Source organism: Heloderma suspectum, chromosome 4, assembly GCF_057233095.1.
Source record: "Heloderma suspectum isolate Gila_16-S chromosome 4, 16-S_ref, whole genome shotgun sequence".
NCBI classification, from domain to species: Eukaryota; Metazoa; Chordata; class Lepidosauria; order Squamata; family Helodermatidae; genus Heloderma; species Heloderma suspectum.
This window is the reverse complement of record NC_139461.1, coordinates 312,144,144-312,165,810: the sequence shown is the minus strand read 5'-3', so window position 1 is coordinate 312,165,810 and position 21,667 is coordinate 312,144,144. Positions and strand designations below refer to the sequence as shown.

The 21,667-nt window shown below is 47.2% G+C and overlaps 3 protein-coding genes across 14 annotated transcripts in view; 1 reads left to right on the top strand and 2 right to left on the bottom strand.

The window, feature by feature from the left end:
• Positions 1–2,196, bottom strand: part of ASXL1 (ASXL transcriptional regulator 1) — a 33,422-nt gene extending 31,226 nt beyond the window's left edge. Inside the window, 1 exon segment of the mRNA XM_084854566.1 lies at positions 1,631–2,196. Within this exon segment, the coding sequence (XP_084710692.1) occupies positions 1,631–1,690 (60 nt within the window). The 5' untranslated portion in view covers positions 1,691–2,196.
• Positions 1,998–7,786, top strand: LOC146349060 (uncharacterized). The gene is made up of 3 exons (XM_084851819.1): positions 1,998–2,075; positions 2,282–2,993; positions 6,620–7,786. The coding sequence occupies exons 1-3, from the start codon at positions 1,998–2,000 to the stop codon at positions 6,643–6,645; spliced, it is 816 nt and encodes a 271-aa protein (XP_084707945.1). The 3' UTR covers positions 6,646–7,786.
• Positions 3,537–21,667, bottom strand: part of KIF3B (kinesin family member 3B) — a 34,260-nt gene continuing 16,129 nt past the window's right edge. For 6 of the 12 annotated variants that reach the window (XM_084854568.1, XM_084854569.1, XM_084854570.1 and 3 more), the window contains 6 exons: positions 18,301–18,423; positions 16,324–16,442; positions 16,015–16,128; positions 9,212–9,317; positions 7,447–7,628; positions 3,537–6,938 (listed from right to left, as the gene is read on the bottom strand). In XM_084854568.1, the coding sequence (XP_084710694.1) occupies positions 6,848–6,938; positions 7,447–7,628; positions 9,212–9,317; positions 16,015–16,128; positions 16,324–16,442; positions 18,301–18,423 (735 nt within the window). In that variant the 3' untranslated portion in view covers positions 3,537–6,847. The remainder of the gene's footprint in view (positions 6,939–7,446; positions 7,629–9,211; positions 9,318–16,014; positions 16,129–16,323; positions 16,443–18,300; positions 18,424–21,667) is intronic. The other 6 variants (XR_014790791.1, XR_014790794.1, XR_014790792.1 and 3 more) reach the window with 3 other exon arrangements.

The following is a 21,667-nucleotide window of genomic DNA, read 5'->3' as shown; positions in this document are numbered from 1 at the left end:
ACTGTCTCTGCCCTTAATATCCTAGATGATCTGAATGAACGATGACGCTTTAAATGGCTACTCTTTCCACTGTTTGCATACCACTAGTGATCTGATGAAGTGGGAAACAACATCCATCTTTGGAAACACCAGGTCCTATATGATTTTTCTCTGCCCACCAAATTGATATAGGGTGACTAAGTGGTGACCCCATGTGCAAGAATTGCAAAAACTATCCACCATGCCTGCTTGGCCCATAACACATGTCGCTTCCCATTCCCTCAGCTCTCTGTCCATTCACACAAGAACATATTAGAATGGAATGTGTCCTGTGCAACACACAGATCTCTGCTCATACAAAGAAACGTTTCTATTAGGAAAACAGGCTCTGAGTTTGAAAGTTAATTTTCTCACACTAACCCAGAAGCAACTGCCTGTTCTGCAGCCCTCCAGCTATCTCTTCAGATAATTCCTTTCTACCACATGGTACCTTGCCTCTGGTATGGAGATTTCTATATAACTCCAACACTTATGAAATAGGTGAATTCCTTTCAATTGGAGTGAGGGCTTGATAGACAGCAAATGAAGCACAAATCCCAAATGCATCAAGGAGTTTCTCAGTACACAAATGGAATTCCAGTCCAATGTCTCATCGTTTCCTGACAGCCTCTTCTCTTCCCAAAATAAAGTACTCCTTAGAAGCTGATGCAGCCTAGGGGGGTTAAGATACTGGGCTGCGAATCAGGTAGCTCCTGGTTTGATTCTCACCTCTGCAATGAACTCATAGGGTGGCCTTAGGAACCCACTCTCTCTGAGCCTCAATCACCTTTATCTACAATATGGGTGTTAGTATTAACTTACCATCCAAGGTTGTTGTAAGGATTACAACTAGGTAAGACACAGAAATCACTTTGAACACTTGAAAGTAGTATACAAACATTAACAGCTATTATTACTTCTCCCTATTATATAGATAGCCAAACAGTTATTTGTTACTGGCTTGTGGAAGAACACACACATTGTGAGCACAGCTTTCATGGGAAACAGAGAAATTCTAACTACCAGGTTACCCAGGTTCCTAGAACTGTGCTGGCAGGCTGAAGTGCCGTATGTTGTTTGCAGGGCCAGGTTACTAATGCTGACTGAGTCCCCAAAGCCTGAGCCTAGAGATTTCAATTTTTATCTCCCCCTCCCCACCAACCCACAAGCCTTATCCTCCTCCTCATCTGTACCGAAGTGCTTCTTTGACACCTATGCAGCCACCTATGCAGTCCATCAGCGACAGCTAGGAGTTGCTTGCCTAATTCCAGCCCCCATTCTATCGAACAGGCCTTTACAGAGATACCTTTCTGTTTTTTTATCAAATCAAATCAAATTTTTTAAAAGGTGAGGAGCACCCGTACATTTTTCAACGTAGCAGCCGCTTCTCTCTCCGTGTAGCTCCACCACACTAGGGGAGATGAAGTGGGGGGACACAACACCCTCTTCCAACACCCCTCCCCCTCCCTTCTCAACATAAAGAAAAGAGGAGGGCAGCCCCCGCGTGGCAAGGAAGGGCCTCTCGCCCATAAGAAAAAGGGGGAAAACACCACCCTACGTGACGGGCCCGCGGCGGGGAAAGCCGCCCCGCCCTCGCCGCCCCCTCTCTCACCAGGCGGGCGGCCTCGGCCCACGTGCGCTCCTTCTTCCTCCTCTGCTTCATCTCCTTCATCTTCGTCCGAGCCGGGCGGGCGGGCGACGAGGAGAAGGGGGGAGGGGAGGACAAAACAAGCGCGGTGGCGGCGCGGGCGAAAGGGGGAGGGGCGCTCCCGGAGGCAGGCGTGCGCGAGGAGGCGGGGGACCACGGCGGGCGGGGGCGCGCGCGGGGCCGACCGTTACTCAGGCGCGGTTGGGGGAGGGGCGGAGCCGTCGGTTGGCCGGCGCGCGCGCGAGAGCGACAGGCGGCTGAGGCTGAATCTGAGCGGGGGGAGGGAAAGTCACGCGGGGCAGAAGCCGGAGGGCGGCGCGCGCGCTAAGGAATGCTGGCGGCGCTGCGGCGGCGGCGGCGGCTCAGGCCCGACATAACAACGGGGGGTCAAAGGTCTTCGCAGGGGTGGGCGGGAAAGGAAAAGAGGGAGGAGGGGCGGACGGAGCGAGAGAGCAGCTAGCGACAGAGGCGCGCCAGGCCTGAACGGTGGCCGCGGAAGGACAATCCGATCCGAACCAAACAGGCGCGGGCAAGAGGTAGGGCGGGGCTGCTGGAGGTCTTTGAAGGAAAACAAACCGCGGAGGGCGACGGGACGCGTAGTCCCGCGGAAAATAGGCGGGAACCGCTCTGACGGGGAGAGCAGACGGGAGGGGAAGGCGAACGTCTGTGGCGAGGCTTGGAGCTACAACTCCCAGAAGGCGCCGGGGCGGGGAATCGCCCCCCCAGCCCGCGCAGCGCTCGCGCTGCGGAGACGGGCTTGCCGCGGTGCATGACGGACGCGGCCGCAAAGCGCTCGGGTGGGGACGAGGGCGCCCGGGGGCCGCGGGGGGCGCCGCTCGCTCCCGCCGGGGGCGCCAAGGCCCCGGCGGCCGGGCCGCCGCCGGACTGCCGCAGGATAGCGGTCGCGAGTCGTCACGCTGCCGCCCCGGCGCCCTCCAGGCGTGGGGCGCTGCCAGCCCCAGCCCCCCGCCGGCGCGGCCCAGGGGCAGCTTCTCCGCGCGAACGACGGGACGCGAAAGGCGGCCTCCCCTGGCCTGGCGCCCCTCGGGCGCGGCGGGACTGCAAACCCCGTTGCCCCGGCCGGCGTGGCTGGGGACGATGGGGCTCGTAGTCCCACACACATCTGGGGAAGTACAGGCGGTGTCGCTGGCGAGAGGCACCTTTCACCAGCCCTCTGGAGTGGCTGGACCTGGCCTTGGTTACTCATGCGTTAGCGCCGAGCTAGACTGCTGTAACGCGCCTTACATAGGGCTGCCTTTGAAGACGGTTCAGGAACTCCAACCGATGCAAAACGCATCTGCCTGGATGTTGGAGGCAGGGCCATCAGGTCAGAACATATAACAGCGAAGTTTGTTCTAATTGCACTGGCTACCAGCATGTTTCAGGACCCAGTTCAGTGTGTTGATGTTAACCTAAGCTGGGACCTGCTTATCTTAAGGGCCGCCTTAACCACATGATCCTGCCTGTACTTTAAGATCAGCTTCTAAGATCTTGCTCATGTGCCCACCAGTAAGATCAACTAAGTTGGCAGGCAAGAGGGTCTTAGGGGTGGCCAGCGGCTATGGAATTCCCTTCCAAATCTTCAGTGCAGACTTTCAAACATGTGGTAAAGATATCTCTCACCCAGGTTGCTTTTCCTTAATGTATTTTTGGGCCATACGACTTTGAGCCCCCCCCCCCCCCCGCTGCACTTTCTATATTGAAATCTAATGGTTTCAGTTAGACCTACAATGCCTGCTTCATATATAATGTGATGTGTCAATTTTTTCTCTGTGTATCTACTTTATTGTGCTCACTTCACAAAAGCAAGGCCTCGAATGGCAGCCTATAACTACGTTCAATAAATAAATATAACTAAAAACAAGGCGGGAAAGAGGCTTTATTGTTTATTATTATTTTACATACAATAAATCCAACTGATTTTTATTACACTTCTTTAGAAGCACTTTTACATTCCTAGACAAGAGAGATACAAGCTGTAAAATCTATGGCCAGAAAAGAACTATTGACAACTTTACTCTTTATGTACAGATCAAGAGTAGGCGGTAAAGGTATTCGTAAGGAGCTGTGAAATCTTGCAGAAGATAGGTGTGCCCATCATGTCCAATCCACCGAGAACTGCTCCTGTGCAAGCCAGATTTCAACAGGGCTTGCACTGGCCATAGCTGGGGGATTGGACCTATGGTGGGAAACCAGGACAGACTCAAATCAGCAAGCACCCCAACCATCCAGAGCTGAGCCACCAACCTACAGCTCAAAGCTGCTGAGCACCCACACAGTTGACCAGTATCATGCAAGCATAGGATCGTGGCCCTTGCATTAGCTTCTCTTTTTAGTTTGCCTGAAGGATTACCAGTGGGAGAAGAGCACTTTGAGATCCATGCCTTCTTTTTAAGCCTGGGCTAAATAGCCAAATACCATAAACAGGGCACATGCATCTGCAGGGACATTTTTAAAAATTGAGTATTAGTGAGTGGGTCTAAATTTGGCGATGGATAGCTATGGTAGAGACTTTCTGTATAATGCGTCCTACCCGTCTATAGGTTGGCATGGAGGGCGTGTACTATGAAAATTGAAGCAGCATTCAACAGTTTCATGTTAAGCTTTTAAAGAAGGTGCTTTAATTCCCATGTGTTCAACATCATGTGACATTTGGCCCTGAACCTCAAGAGCTCCTTTTACTGAATTGAGCATGGGGAAGGCCTCAAATAGACTAGGCAAATCTGACACATCAGCTTATCAGGGTAATTCTGCACGTGTGTCAGTTTTAGAGAAAGCTCCCTTACCAGGAAATACCCTAGAAAAGCAGCACGATGAGGCGTGAGGTGTTGTGAATCTTTAGACATACGGGTGAACAGTTTACTCTGATCCTTCACAGCGTCTCAAATTATAAAGGAAGAGGCTATTTTCTCCCAGTCCTATCTGCCCAGAATCATTGCCAAGTGATTTCATTTAAGCTAGCCAATTTTAGTCTGCCTTGCCTGTTCACACTAAAAAGCAACTGCTAATACATCTTTTCTGTCTGGTTCTCAAAATTAAATGGTTTTTTTTTTCCACAGAAGCCCAATGACAGACCCCACAGATGCACAGCTGTACCTTTGTCTACCTTACCATCTTTGGATTTACAACCACTGCACCTCAATAACATAAGCCATACAATCCATGTCTTTAATAACAAAGGAAAGGAAATTAAAAAATGAGGATGGGAATGGGGTGTATAGGAACAGCAGGCTGTTTTATACTGCAAGAGCCAAAGTAAAAAGGCTCTTTGATGAGAACAGCCCAGCTTACCTCAAAAGAAAGGCAAAGCCAGGTCACTCTGGCCAGTGTAACAGTAACGGCAAATGAGTCCTCCCTCATCCAGAGGCATGCTCCGCCGCTCCACAGAATGGGTTGTTTTTACGAAAGCAGCAAGCCAGTCCCATTCCAGAAATCCACTCCATGAATTCAAAGCAGCAGGGCCTGTTTGAGCAGTTCTGAGGCAGCATGCCAGCAAGATGCCTCTTGGGATGTCCTTGCTCAAGGGGTCAGAAACCACGGAGCTCGTGCACCCTGGAGGGGGTTACTCAGAACACTCAACAAGGACACAAGGCGAAGGCCATACACGCTAAGAGTATTTCTAAGACCAAGCATGTTCTCATACGTACATACACGCACGCACACACCACACACACACACACACAGCAAGGTCTAGGAAGAGAGGGGCCATTAAAACATTCAGAGAGGAAGTCGGTGAAAAAATATTCACAGTACAACATCAACCCCCCACCACCATTAACTGATTTATCAATATACAACCATTTTAAACTTACAAACTGAACTGCAAAATGATACACAGGGGACACCTTCTTCAGCCTTTTGACCCGGCCTAATTTAGCAGCATCTCGCTTCCTGTACATTGCAGAGTAGCCTGCTTTACACATAGGGCAGCTTTGAAGGAGGGGAAAAAAATTAAGAGTCTCTCTAAACCAGGAGTTCTAGTCCCAGTCTCATGACTACAACCAGCACCGTTCCTTTCCCCTCAAATTCTGCTCAAACCTAAATCTCATCCCCATTCAACTGGGAAGACTCAGGGCTCAAAACACTAAAAGACCTTACACTTAAAACAGGATGAGAACCAGAGGCAACTCTGGTCTCAAACCAGTCTCTGTTCCCAAAGGAACATTCTGTGGTTACTAGGAGAGTATGACCTTATAACATTTTCACTTCCACAAGGGAAAATAGAACAGGCCTCAAGGAGTCACACAGGCCATGTGGACAACAGAAGACAATGAAGTAATGGTCACAATATGCCCTAAATGAGTGTTGTCTGGTGCAGCAGAGGTGACTGGATGGTGAGCAGAGAAAGAATGGTAGTGTGGAGTGGGTGACTGGTATACAGGCTTACTGTTGAACAAGGTGAACCCTGTGGGTCATGGCTGAGGTCTCTAGGAGTTCCCCCTAGAATGACACCCACCAATCCTTGTAAACGAGTAAAAGATTGACTAAGTTTCTATTGCTTCTATTCCAGAGGAGGGAGAGCAGGTTTTCAAAGCCCTCCTCCAGTCTGCATTTCTAAAATGAAACATGTCTAACTAGTTGTGGGATGCATTTCAATCTCACCTCTTCCCTGGAGTCTATAGACACCCCCTCCCCAAAAGAAAAATCAAAGATGCTAATCTTTCAACGGAAAGAAAAGAAATATCTGCCATGGCTGAATAAATCCTCTTGTCACTTCTCAACCTCATTAGTTTTTTTAGCATCATGAAGTCCTATAGTGTTGGTTCCACTGAGATGACTTTGGACTCCAGCCCATTGCCCCAGAGGCAGTAGAACCAAGTACAACAAGAAGACTGTAAGAGGAGAGGAGATGGCAGCGTGGCAAGATGACCCCCGTGCTTCTCGTTGCTTCTAACACACACTAATGTACCTCATGCATTTCTGATTTCCTAACTAAAATCTCTTTTCCCTTAGAGACCAACTGCCAAAGGGAAAGCTAATTCTGCCTGTGGGGTAGACGTCCACCTGGAATTCACCCTGCGAGAAACAGATCAGTTCAGCTGCAGAGGGGGCTCCTGCTGCTGCTTCTCAAAAGGAATTGTTTTGGTGTTTGGTCATCAAGTCCCCCTTCTACAGGTTCTTACTTGCCTAAGCTCTCGAAAGGCAAAATGTTAGCCATGCCCTGACAAGGAACTGCTGGTTTTACTTGGGGACCAGCCCACGAGACTGGGGATAGTGCTGAGACCCAGAGGTGCTGGAGGAAGAGCCTCCAGATTTTCTTCCAGTTTTAGGTCTGAAAAAAATTAAAATAAGAAGTATATGTGATTAACAAAGAGAAAAACATCCAAAATCTTCACAGGGAAATTGTTGGGAGCAAACAAAAGGAGTTCAAGACATTTTGCAGATATACTGATAAATGATTGGTTTATTATAAGTAATCTATTTTAATGTTTACCTATTACATACTTATTACTAAAAGTTACCCATCTCACATCTTTAGGATGGTCAGGCTGTACCATTTAATAAAATAACCAGGTAGTTAACCAGATACCGCATACATCTGAGTTTTCTTTTAATGACCACTTTTAGAGGAAGGGGAGGCATCCCAAGCCTCCCATATTTTCTCTGTGCCTTAAAACGTTCTAGAAAATTCTACATCTCTGCCAGATACCAGCTTCTATACAGAGACCATTCCCCCAATTCAACGGGGCCCGGATCTAGCAAATTCAGCCCAAGCCTGCCTGCTCAGGGCCTGGATCTCCTGAATGATAGATTGTCTCCTTCTCAAAATCAGAGCTCACCTGGATTTTGACTTCTTGTTTGATGTACTACTCTCAAAAGTGGAGGCATCCACTTGAATCTCATCTTCATCTTGCAAAGCTGCTTCCAAAGCTGCCTGGACTTTGGGGGCAATGGCTGGGCCCTCATAGTCCCGTGTTGTCCGGCTAGGCATATCCAGTTCCAACAGCACAATGTTTTCTGCCTAAGTAACCAGAATCAAGAGGGTTCAGATGGTCAGACAGATACACACCCCAGTTGTTATTTAAATAGAACCAACAATGTGCATGATGCTTCACGAAGTAATGAGCAAGAAACCCAATCCCTGCACTGTGGAGCTTCCAATCTATAATTCAACGGGGGGGGGGGGAGAGAATGAGGAAGAAGGATGCAGGAGTGGCACAGAGGAGGGATATGCCTTCAGTCAGATTACACAAATGTAGGGTCTGTTTCAGTGGGGGTTCAGTACTAGAGTGTTACACCAAAGGCTTCACAGAAAAAGGTGAATTTTGAGCAGGGATTTAAGGAAGGGAGAGTGTGCATATCAGATAGGAGTTCCAGACATAAGGCTCAACAAGGGAGAAAAAGCAAGGAGATGTTTAAGGGAGCAGCATACCTTTGAACAAAGGGCTGTGGAGCTGGAGGAACGAAAGTTATGGGCAAAGATATATCTGGATATGAGGGTTCCACTCCCTGTACTGTAAAGACTATTTATGAATGTATTTATTTATTAAAATATCTGAACTCCACCATCTTGTGCCAAACCACTTTGAGGCAGCTTACAAACAAATAATAGTTTCAAACACACAAATCAAACAGTTTCATTATCACCATTTTGGGGTGATATAATATTGATCTTGTTGGATTATTGTTTTGAACAACTAGCTGGTCTAATAAAAAATACTGTATCAGTTCTAGGTTTCTCCAAACAATGTTCACAGACATATTAATGGAAGGAAGAATAAGGTTCCAAGGGACAAAAAGGGAAGCAAATTCTCAGATGAGATGCCCAAATTATTGCTGTAAAATGCTGAGACTCAGGCAGAAGGGCTGAATGCCTCCAAAAAGGACTCCTGCAGCAGGAGACAACCAAAGATCCTACATAAGCACATAGGCAGGCATGAATTATCATGCTGAGTCACAAGTCCAAGCAGCCTAGTCTGGTCCAGCACTCCTTTGACCAGGAACGACCAGTCAGAAGCCTCAGGGAAGTTTATACCACAGGCATAACGGTGACATTCATCTCTCATTATGAATCCCAAGCTTTGGTAGGCAGACATGGAACTCTCTGAAAACATTGAGATTGTGCACCCACCTGCCATGAATGGTAGCCCTGGACAAAGCCATCCATCTGCTTATTTATCTAGCTACTGGACAGCACAACACTGTGTGGCAGATTAACCACAGGTTCCCTGATAGATGACGATAGTTGTTAGGCTTTAATTGTTTTATTGTAATCGTAGGATTTTATTGTGGTTTTACTCGTATTTGTATTATCAATATTTGTAAGCCACCCTGAGCTTCTGCTTTGGAGGGAGGGTGGGATACAAGAACTGTGAGTGAGTGAGTGAGTGAATGAATGAATGAATGAATGAATGAAGTATAGTCTGTGTGAAATGCTTCCTTTTGCATGCATGGCATAGCCTCCTGCCTATCCATTTTAGGGGATAATGCTTTTGCATTTGGGGAGATTGCTAGCTTCTCTCCCCTATTCATCTTCATACTCTTCAGGATTTTATTTAGATCCTCAAAAAACAAAACTAAAGAAAATGCTGAGTCAGCGCTTACCCTGTACCGGGCCTCTGGGCGGACCATCATGGACATCCTAGCATGCTGGCTCAGGGGTCTCTTGTATCCCACTGCTGATACTGGCCTTTTCATCATTTGTTGATTCCTGAGGAGGGGACATCAAACTCACTGCATGATACAACCTTATTTCTTCACAAGCTGCCCACTTTGGAACCACTGAGTCTCCCAACAAGCTGCAAAGCCTCCCATTTCACAATGCTCACCCCCCACTCCAGATTCCCACAATCACTATCCCTCCATCTTTCTCTCTGCATCTCTTCATTGGTGCTGGCCTGCCATTCCTGGCTGCCATGCAACGTTTTGAGAGACACATTTCCATGTCTAGCACCATCACAAAACTGGTCCCCCAGTCTTCGCTGCAAACAGCTATTATGAGAACAAGGTACACTGGATGCTTCCTGGCATTTCAGCTTAGGGGAGGTGAAGTGCCTGCCCTACAATTTAACTGTGCACTTCTGGAGTAGAAACTAGCAGGATCTCTCTCTTTCCACTATGAGGATAACAGTTAAGGCCCCAGCGACAAGTGTAGGTGCTGCAGCTTCTGTGGAACCTCCAGAGTTCAGAAACTACTCCCAAGCGGCATTCATATGAATAACAAAAACAAAAACAGATTTCTGTTAGGCAGGAGAATGTGCTTTATTTCTTTTTTTTGTTCACCTACGTGCTTTATGTACCAGAATACTCTTCCCACTTTCCTGACAAGGCAGATTACATTCAGCAAAGTCATTTGAGGTTATCCTAGAATTTGCTTTCTATACTAGAAGATCTCATTTCTGTAGTGGGCAGAGACATCTTGTGAAGGGGCTCAGTGGACCCTAGTTCACATGAACAAGCAACATGAGGGGTCGGGGCTATGCCCCTCTTTAAAAAGAAATGTGTACTAAGAGCCCTGTGCTGGATCAGACCAACAGCCTATCTAGTCTAGCACCCTGTTGCCAATTATGACCAGCCAGATGCCTTCAAGAAGCCAATATGCAGGGCATGACGCCATCCACCCTCCTGCACGCTTTGTCCCCACACATTGAACATGGAAACTTTTCAAAAGGAGAAGGGGACGGCAGAGGATGAGATGGCTAGATAGCATCACGGATGCAATGAATATGAACTTGAGCACGCTCCGGGAGAGAGCGCAGGACAGGAAGGCCTGGCGTGCTATGGTCCATGGGGTCACGAAGAGTCGGACACGACTGAACGACTGAACAACAAATAGACCTATCCTCCATGAAAGAATTTAACCCTTTAATAATAGAACTATTCTGCCCTTCTTACATGAAAGCTCAAAAAAGAACAGGAATAAAATATAGCTACATTTTGTTGGAAATAATGTTTGTGTAAGTGTGGGCACATTCTCCAATTAGTCATAAAGGCCCAAACAAAAGCCATGATAGAAGTATAGCCCAGGGATGGGGACCCTCCAACTGACAGGCCTAACAGAGCCCAAGGGAGGAGAGAGGCATTTTCAAGGGGGTAGTTGATGGGGAGGTAAGGGCTAACCCTCCTCTTCCCAACACTGTGCCCTTCTTCCCCACTGCCAGCCTGACTGCAGTGGGGGAGGGGCAATGAATGAGTGTGCATGTGTGGGGGTGGGGGGGCAATTATGTTATGGGACCACGTCTGCAGTGGGATGACCACGTCTGCAGTGGGATTACCCACTGCACACATGTGGCCCCAACATGCTGGCCCAGAACCAATGTAGGACTTGGTCTGAAAAAGGTTCCCCAGCCCTGGTGTAGCCAGTGAGGCTACTGGAAAAACAAGGAGAGCAATCCCAGACATCTGTTTTGCTTGCCTTTAAACTCCGAGATGTACCCTGCAGAAAATATGATAGGACAGATTTTGCTTTCCTTGTCAGTAGATCTAAATTTGCTCAACAGAGACATGAGAGAGAGAGAGAGAGAGAGAGAGAGAGCGCAAGTGCAAAGATGTGTCTGCAGTTTCCTTATACTGATCTTGGAGAGACGTTATACTTGAAAGGAATCAACCCAGCATGGGATCTCCTGATAAATCGCCTTTTTGTTAAATTATGAACACTATGCTAGAGGAGTAGCTTGTAAAGAAATCAGGAATTCCCCTGGAGAAAGGATGCCACATGGTGCTATCTGATTCTTCCCTCCACACAAGGCTGCCTTCTCTGCCTGCCCCTTTCAATCTATCCACATTGGGCTTTGATCTGACTTCATCTTGCAGCCTGGGGAGAAACATCCCAGCCAAGAGGATCAACATTAAGTTTTCAATGTAATATCATTACTATGTAAGATCAAGCCCGTGGTATTCTGTCGCCCCAAGAAGCTGCAGTGGGCAACCTAAGAGGTCCCCCCACCCCACCTCTCGCTTTTTTGCACACTACAAAGGATGCTGGTGTTAGACAAATTCATGGAGGACAGTTCTATCAGTGGCTATTAGTCATTTATTTATTTTATTTATTACATTTCTATCCCACCTTTCTTCCATTGTGGAACTCAAAGTGGCTACATGTGGTTCCCAGGTGGTCTCCCCTCCAAGCACTGACCAGACCCAAACCTGCTTAGATTCAGCAAGATGGTTGCCTCATGTGTCTTCAGTCTCCAGGCTTCAGAGGCAGAATGCCTCCTGGTCCTAGCTGCTAGGATGCAACAACAAGAGAGGGCTGTTGCCTTCACGTCCTGCTTCTTGGCTTCCCAGAGGAATCTAGCTGGTCACTGGGGAAAGCCAGGTGCCGGAGAAGATGGACCTTTGGTATGATACAGCTTCAGGGCTCTTTCTATGTTCTTATGTTAACTCACAGATTATGTGATGTTGCATTTGGGTTGCTTGTGCACTGGGACGCTACCTGACTGGGTGCTCATTTGCATGTTTTTCTGTATTAATTAAATTTCTATACCACCCAATAGCTGAAGCTCTCTGCAAGGTAGAGAGAGAGAACCAAGAAGGGCAGATTCTACACATTATTCTGCAAGATTAGATTTTAGAAGAATTCAAATATTTCTCTCCCCCAGCTTCAGCAAGGTCGGCAAGGGGAGAGAAAGGGAAGGAAAGCACAACAGGGACAAGAGCATAAAGAGGAGTCATAAGACTGGTGGTTCTGGGGGATGTCAACATTTGCGCTGAGGGGACCTTGTCTGGGGTGGCTCAGGATTTCATGGCCTCCATGATGACCATGGGACTGTCCCAACATATCATCGGCCCAACGCATGTAGGAGGGCATACTCTAGACTTGGTTCTCTCAACTGGACATGGAGATGGTGGTCTGAGGGTGGAGGACTTTGCATCAGTCCCTTTGTCATGGTCAGATTATTACCTGATGAGGTTTAGACTTAGAGCAGCTTTTCCACTCTGCAAGGGTGGGGGAACCTATTAAGATAGTCCGCCCCGGAGGCTAATGGATCCGGATGGTTTCCAGAGGACTCTGGAAGGGTTTCCGGCTGATATGGCGGGCTCTCCTGTCGAAACCCTGGTTGATCTGTGGAATGCAGAAATGACCTGGGCGGTTGACATGATTGCTCCTGAGCACCCTCTCCTGAGTAGAGCTCAAACTGCTCCATGGTATACCCCAGAGCTGAGAGCAATGAAACAAAATAGGAGACGGCTTGACTACAGATGGGGAAGAACTCCTAGTGGATGCAGCCGAATGCTGGTATGTGCCTATGGTAAAGTATATTCAGGGGCAGTGAGGATGGCAAAAAAACATAATCTTGCTGCCTCTAGCTGCCGACCAGCGGAGCTTTTCAGAGTCATCCGGGAGCTATTACTTGCTGGCCCTAAAGACACTGTAGATCCATCTGAGGTTGGCTGTAATGCACTTGCTAGGCACTTCCAGGATAAGATCTGGATTCTTCAAATACTTGAAAGGTTGTCACAGAGAGGAAGGCCAGGATCTCTTCTTGATCATCCCAGAGTGCAGGACATGGAAAAACGTCCTGACTGTTAGAGCAATACGACAATGGAACCAATTCCCTAGGGAGGTGGCCGGCCCTCCCACACTGGAGGCGTTCAAGACGAGGCTGGACAGCCATCTGTCAAGGATGCTCTGACTTGAATTCCTGCATTGAGCAGGGGGTTGGACTCGATGGCCTTGTAGGCCCCTTCCAACCCTACTATTCTTTGATTCTATGATTCTATGATCTCTTGCATCCGCCGGGACTCCAGTGTTATGACAGGTGAATCTGGTGAGGTATCCAAAGCACAGCCTTGTCCTGTTCTCCTGGATGAGTTTCAGTTGGTACAGCTCGAGGACGTTGACAAGGTGTTGGCTAGGTTTGTGTAACCACTTCCGTACTGGATCCTTGCCCCTCTTGGCTGATACAAACTGGCAGGGAAGGAACAGCTGGCTGGGCCGGGGAGGTGATTAATACCTCCTTGCGAGAGGGGGTGGTCCCAGGCCTCCTCAAAGAGGCAGTAGTGAGACCACTCCTGAAGAAACCATCCCTGGACCCAGAAAATCTTAGTAATTTTAGGCCAGTGGCAAATGTCCCTTTCCTGGGCAAGGTTCTTGAGCGGGTGGTTGCCAACCAGCTCCAGACACTCTTGGATGAGACCATTTATCTAGACCCATGTCAGTTGGGGTTCAAGCCAAGTTTTGGCACAGAAACAGCCCTGGTTGCCCTGTATGATGACCTCTGTTGGGAGAGAGACAGGGGGAGCGTGACCTTGTTGACTCTCCTTGATCTCTCGGCAGCTTTCGATACCATCGACCGTGGTATCCTTCTGGGACGATTGTCTGAGCTGGGGTGGGAGGGGCTGCATTGCAGTGGTTTTGCTCCTACTTGGAGGGTTGGCTCCAGAAGGTGGTGCTGGGGGAATATTGCTCAGCCCCGTGGATTCTCCATTGTGGGGTTCCACAGGGTCAATTCTGTCCCCATGCTATTTAACATCTACAAGAAACCGTTGAGTGCAGTCATCTGGAGTTTTGGGGTGTATTGTCATCAGTATGCTGGTGACACGCAGCTCCATTTCTCCTTTTCATCTTCAGGTGAGGCTGTGGATGTGCTAAATCGGTGCCTGGCTGCAACAATGGACTGGATGAGGGCTAATAAATTGAACCTCAATCCAGACAAGACCGAGATGCTGTTGGTGGGTGGTTTTGCTGACTGGATGGAGGATGCTCAACCTGTTCTGGATGGGGTTGCACTCCCCCTGAAGGAGCAGGTTCGTAGCTTGGGGGTTCTCCTTGAGCCATCTTTGTCACTTGAGGCTCAGGTGGCCTCAGTGGCATGGAGTGCCTTCTATCAATGTCACTTGGTAGCCCAGCTACGCCCCTATCTGGACAGGGACAGCCTGGCTTCAGTTGTCTATGTTCTGATAATCTCCAAGTTAGATTTCTGCAATGCACTCTATGTAGGGCTGCCTCTGAAGGTGATTCAGAAGCTGCAGCTCATGCAAAATGCAGTGGCCAGATTGATAATGGGGACCAGAAGGTCTGAACTTATAAGACCAACTCTGACCCGCTTGCACTGCCTGCCTGTATGTTTCCAAGCCTGATTCAAGGTGCTGGTTTTAACCTATAAAGCCTTACATGGCTTGAGACCACAATACCTGATGGAGCACCTCTGCCAACACGAACCTAACCCTATACTACGCTCAACATCTAAGGCCCTCCTCTGGCTGCCTACACCAAGGGAAGCTCAGGAGACGGCAACAAGGGAGAGGGCCTTTTTGGCGGTGGCCCCCAAATTATGGAATGATCTCCTCGACAAAGCCTGTCTGGCACCAACATTGTTATCTTTTCAGTGCCAGGTTAAGACCTTTTTCTTCTCCCAGGCATTTGGCAGCATATGATAAGTTTTAATCGATCCTGGATTGTCTTATGGTTATGGTGGGGGGGGGGGGTTAGATTGTTTGAAGTTGTTTTAGATATATGTTTCTTTTGTGTATACTGTCTGTTCATGTGTGTTTTTTTTAATGTAAATTGTTTTTAATCTCTGTATATTGTATTGTTAATGTTTTTAATCTTTGTAAACCACCCAGAGAGCTTCAGCTATTGAGTGGTATAGAAATGTAATTAATAATAATAACAACAAGGCAGCCTGGGCGATGCAATGATCACGGAAGCCCACATACTGCTGTGCTTAGAGAGGTAGATTCAGACAGGCTCAAATTCCTGTCAGCCATGACGCTCACTAGATGACCTGGCATTGGGAGGGGTGTGGGGCGCTTATACATTACTCTGACCTTCTAGGAGGAAGGGTAGAATAAAAATTTAACTGTAAGTGTATGAAGTTGCTCCCCATGCCCCTTGGTTTGCTCCTCCAAAAGCTAGAAGACTATAGCTGACCACTTTGTTCTCAGAACCTTCAGCAGACGTTGATGAACATATTCTAAATGGTATCTGCACTCCTGAGAACTAAAAAAACCCCATGTATTTTAAGAACAATGCTGACATTCACAGAGACACACAAATCTGAGCTGACTTCCAGGTATTACTCAGTGGGGAACAAGAAAATATAAGAATCCCATTTTGCAATCTGCAACATGCAAGCACTGGTGTTTACATCACAATATTTATCACATAAAATGTAAGGGTGTAGCAATTACATTGCAGGATCAAAAAAACCAGAGGTCCTGCCAGCCAGTTTTCTGAGCAGCAGAGCAGTGAGGGTGTGATGGCAGAGCATGAAAGGAAGGAGCAGAAACTCAGCAGCCCTGAAGGGGTCCACAGGACACCAGCTGAAGTGTCCATGGCTATGCTTGGAGCTAAGGTGCTATTATTTACCCAGAGCCTTTGGGGACAGGTTGGACGGATTGAGAATCTAAATTATTAAGATTGTGCATGTCCCTCTTTCCCCAAGCTCGAGAGGACAACTCACTCCAACCGGGTGATGGGGTGCAGCTTCCACTGGTCTTCCTCCTCATCAAAGAATGATCGGTTCATGATCTTGTTTTTCTCTTCCAAAGGAATAAAGTTTTCAATAATCAGGTGCCTGTGGAGATCAACAAAGGGCAAGGTAAGATGAAGATATCCTGTGGGAATCAACCCCTATGTTTCCTGCTAGGAAACACCCTCCAGGTAGTCTAAGAGAAAATGTCTAACGCTGTTGCATTCGTTCTCAGCTAGCCTTGAAGCCCATTCCCAAGTACTGGGCCTTGACAGCAACATACACCCAGCTGAAACCTACTTAAGCTTCAGCTCCCGCGTGAGCTCATTTTGGGTTTGCTCCAATTCTTGTCTTTCTTTAATGTGCTCTTCTTGAAGGTCGTGGATTTCAGCCTTCACAGCTTGCAGCTTGGAAAACAGCTGAAAGGGAGGGTCAGAGTTACGGGGGGCAACATGAGAGACGAAGCCTACCTCTGCATCACAAATCACAGACGAACCTTGCTGGGCCCTTTCCTGTATCTTGGACAGTGAGTGCAGCACAATAGTTAAGAGCAATGGACTTTAATCCACACTCAGCCATGAAGATCAGTGGATGACCTTGGGCCAGTCTTTCTCAGACTAACCCACCTCGCAGGGTGGTTGGGAGGAGAAAGAGGGGCAATCCACATTCATGGGAGCCACCTTGAGCTCACTGACAACAAGGGTTGGCTCCAAATGTGAATTTACAAAAGAATAAAATTGCCCAGTCATTGTGCTTCATGGCTGAGCCGAGTTTGAACCTGGACCTCCAATGCAGGTTGCGCTGTTGTCCTCTTCACACTGGCTTCGAGAGACTTATCTATGGGTAACTTACTGAGCTTAAGAGTTATAGGTGAAGTGTGGTTTTTACAAGAGCCAGTGTGGTGTAATGGCAAGAGTGCTGGACTGGGAGCTGGGAGATCCGGGTTAGTCCCCACTCAGCCATGGAAGCTCACTGGGTGACTTTGGGCCAGTCACACACTCTCAGCCCAACCTACCTCACAGGGTTGTTGTTGTGAGGATAAAATGGAGAAGAGGAGGATAATGTAAGCCGCCTTGGGTTCCTTGCAAGAGGAAAAAAGGCAGGATATAAATGTAATAATAAATAATAATAAATAAGCCAGGAGTCTTGTACTGCGCATCAAGCTGGTAAACAGAAGAAAGTCAACCAGTGACCTGGCTTCTGATGGTTTCAGTCTCAAAGATTTGGAACTGGTGCACATAAGTCCTGATCTTTATCTTCAGTCCATGATTTGCAGACTGTCAAATTCACCGTGATGGGAAGGCAGGGCGTTGCTAGCCAAGAAAAAATACTGTGGTTCCTAAATTGCTGTTGCTGCCCCTGCCCTTTCTTTAGCAGCTTGGCTGATGCTTAGAGTAGGTGATGCACCTCCGCCATGTACCAGCTGAGGAAGACCTCACCACCTTTCCTGAAGGAAAGAGTGGCAGGAGCGTGCTGGCTTTGGCCAATGTGTTGGAGGTGCTTGGAATGCCACTGCCAAGCTGTGGCAAAGGAAGCCCCCCCCCCCCCCCCGCATTTCCTTTTCCTACTCCAGAGCAAGAAAAGGGGTTGCGGGCTGCCAATCTGGCCCAGCACGGCCAAGGCACTAAGCTGCATGGTGCCTATTCATTTCAAGGAAGCTTGTGCAGGAGAACTTCCCACCTCTGCTGGATTGCTGAGATAGAAAACCTCTCACACTACATTTTATTTTGTCCTATTTAGAACCTCATCTTAGGTTTTTAGATACTATTTTATTGAGACTACATTCAAAAACTATCCCAGAAAAGACACATTATCTATGGTCAGATGTTGACTCTTTCGTGACTTGTAGGGTGTCCCTTTTTGCACTGGCTGCTGCAAGGGTCTGTGCAAAAGCGTTATTGGAGATTGTTTTAAATTGCCATGATGCTGCTCTGTTGTAATGATGATTTTATTATTTATCTTACTGTTTCCTCTAATCTTGGTTTTACTGCTCATTTGGCTCTTTTGACTCTGTTTTTTATTTACCGTGTTTTATATCTACAGCATTTCTGGTAACTGTATTTGTAAATGTGATTTGCAGTATTATATATTTTTGAGTCTGAATTCTTACAAAGGTTTTTGGCTGTAAGTAATAAAAGTTTGCATGACTGACAGGAGAACTCCACAGTGGCTTGTGCTCCACATCACATCTGTGCAGCCCTTATCACCTCAGAGACAGTAAACCAGATTATGAACTCGGCTCTGTTCAAGGCACCCACCTTTAGGGAGCCCGCTCACCTTTTTCAGCTTCTTAGTTTTAATGTCCACCTCCTGCTGCAGGGAGCTATATGTCTCCTTCAGCTCCAAAGTCTCCTCATCGCGACTTTCCATCTGCTGTTGGATTTCTCGCTCCCGTCGTTTCTGCAAGGGAAAAGACAGAAAAGGTTGTTGCATTCAAATGACACCCAGGCCTCAAGCATCAAAGCTTAAAACCACTTCCTGTGGAATTCAAGACTGCTGGGATACATTTCAATAATTTACAGTGGAAAACTTTCACACAAAGTATTTCACATTTGACCAATCCATACATTCTTTAAGGATTTTATATTATATTAAAACATTTAAATTACCAGTGTAGAACCTCCAGCCTGGGGGCCAAATCTGGCCTGCCTGGGGGCCAAATCTGGCCTGCCTGGGGCCCCAGTTTTGTCCTCTGAAGTCCCCCTGATGGTGAAGCCCCCTTCTCCTGGCTCTTCTTCTTTCCCCCCGAGCACCAACTGTTTGTGGAGTTTTCCTGGATTTTGCAGAGTTTTCCCCCAGTCTAAAAGGTCAAAATGCCTCTCCTAAGGCTCAGCTACTGGCAATAAGAGCTTTAAACTAAAATATGCTGCTATTTGGGGGCAGCCCCTTCTGCCTTTGGCTTCATCCACCACTGGAATGCAGCTCCCGAGAGCTTTTCAAAATGGGATTCAGCCCTCAGGCTGAAAGAGGTTCAACTCCCCTGACTTAAATGGAAAATATTAGGAGACTCAATTCTAAGCTAAAGAATTTACTGATTACCTGCAAGGAGAATTACAGCCTGATCCCCTGCATATTTACTTGGAAGTAAGTACCAATGAATTAAATGGGCTTACTTCCAGGTACGTGTGCATTGGACAGCAGCCTTACATTTATAACTGTCACACCTTACAAGAGTGAAAACAATGGATCTCAAGAGAGAGACTTCCTTTCTATGAAGTGTTAAATGGCAAGAGATTTTAAAAGAATAAAAAACCCTGTAAGAGACAAAGAAAGTGGTATACACCTGTGACAAACCTCTACTTCTGATAGCTCCTCAGTACCCTAGAGCAGAGCTTTCCAAATGGTGTGTCGGCGGCAGTGTGTAGGTGTGTCGCGCGAAATGCAGAAAATTGTGCAGAAGGGCACCGTGGCGCTCCTTTACTCGCGTTTGCTTCCCTTGGCCCCTCCCCTGGAACTTCCTAAAGCAGCTAATGTTAAAGCAGCTAAGGCTTAGCTGTTTTAACATTAGCTGCTTTAAGATCGTGTGGCATCTTGACGTAGGACGTACATGATTGGCTGTGTTGGAGCAGTACGCCGAGGTAGAGGCACGGGGCGAAGGGAGGGGAGGGGAGGCGCCGCCCTGGGAGCAGAGCTTGGCTGACGCTGGCATGGAGAAGTGGCAGCGGCCACCAGCCCTGCGAGATTTCGAGCGCGCTCTTCGCGAACTTCTGCACCGCGCTCCTGCGTGGCCAGGCCAGAGTAGCGCGCGGGTGAAAACACCGCCTGGGACTGCACCAAGCGGGCCGTCCGCCATCTTGACCAGTCGGAACGGAGCTCAGTGGAGGCCAGAAGCCTCAGAATGAGCATGCTCCCAATCACCCGGGCGAGCGCAGCTGCAGGCTGTCACCCAGTCAACCCACCTGCTGCTGGCTGAAGGGAGGCCACCCTCCCAAACCCAATGTGGCAAACCGCAAGCCACCCACCACGTGGCACTTATAATTTGATTTCTGCCATTTATTTTTACTCTGCTGTAATTGTGGATTAACCACCCACCGGCAGTGTACCACCGGAGAGTGCTGGAACTGGACTCTGGACATAGGCATTGCAAATATTTACAGCAATATAGCCTTCTAGTGAGACATATATATTTACACTGTTTTTGTTGGACTTTTGCTTCTTTACTTCATGTGTTTTTGCAGCTGAGCTCCTACCTGGGCCTATGTGTCCTAATATGTATTGTAATACTTTAATTTTGTTTATTTTTCACATTTTCTTGCACATATTTACATACTGTTACTCATAAATGACAACAATGTATGTTATTATCGTACAAATCATATATTTTTAAAAATATAAATGAAAGGTTTTCATGAGATATGTTCTATCCTCATACATTTCATTATTACAATTTATGTATGTGTCCGTATCTCTTATAACGGGTTAGTTTAACCTCCGGTTTGCTAGTAAAACTGAATTACCGTGTCACGAAATGATGCATATCTAAAAAGTGTGTCACCAACATGAAAAGTTTGGAAAGCTCTGCCCTAGAGTATCTGATCAGTTGGCACCCTGCTGGGCAACCTGAATAGACTTATCTCACCTTATTTCACTTTTTTGGCCACAACAATGCAACTAAAACCATAATCTTTTTTTTTTTTTTTAAACAATAAAATAGGTTGACTGGCTCAAATCAGCTTGGGCTTTTAAGATGTAAGTTTACAGCAATTAAGAAGGTGGGTCCAGCCACTAAGTAACTTTCTGATTTGCTGCCTAGACCACTGACATCAGAGCTGGAGGCTATCCCATTAGTGGACAAAATAATCACCAGTCTCTGCTACCGGGTTGGCTTTTACTGAACTGAGATCCCCATAAAAGGGTTAATTCAGTCCTTCTAGAGCTTTCCAGATGCCATCTAACTGGAGGCCAACATGTTCTCTCTCAGACCATCCTCTCTGCCATGAATTCTGCATATGCTCTGCGACCCAAGACTCTACTCAAGTAGATAACGTGACTAGATGAGTTAGACTGACTTTTTGATTTTATTTGGGTGTGTGTGCGCACGCGTGAGATCATTGCCTTCCCTTTGTTTTCCCCCTTTCCCATCCTTCCCTTTTTCTCCTCAAATAAGATCCGTTTTATATTTGGATATTTGGCTGTGTTGTTTTAAGAGAATTCTTACTACACTCTTCCCCACGTGAAAGACTGCTTTTTTAAAGCATTTTGTTAAGCGTCTGTGTTTCTGGTCTTTAATGAGCTTCCATCGTGCATTAAAAACGTGGTTGTTCAGGCAGGAATTTAGGGTGGGTTAGGGTATTTTAGAAAATGTTTTTACTGTAGAATTTTATTGTTTTAAACTGTTTTATTGTATGTTGTACATCGCCCAGAGTGGCTGGGTGACCAGCCAGATGGGCGATTAATAAATTTAATAAAAATAATAATAAAAAAAATAAGAAAGTCCAAAGCACCTTTCTTGTTATTTTCTCCTAGGGTTGAGCTGAAGGAAGGGGTCCTTGGCAATAGGCTCAGAAACTCCCCAAGCAGCTGGACAGACTAGGGTGTGCTAGGAGGTTCATCCTGACTGGTGGCAGCCTATCAGGAATTATTTTCCTGGGGAATTACTTTCCTGGGGTAAAGAAGGGGTCCACCAAGAAGTAAAGTCATCCGC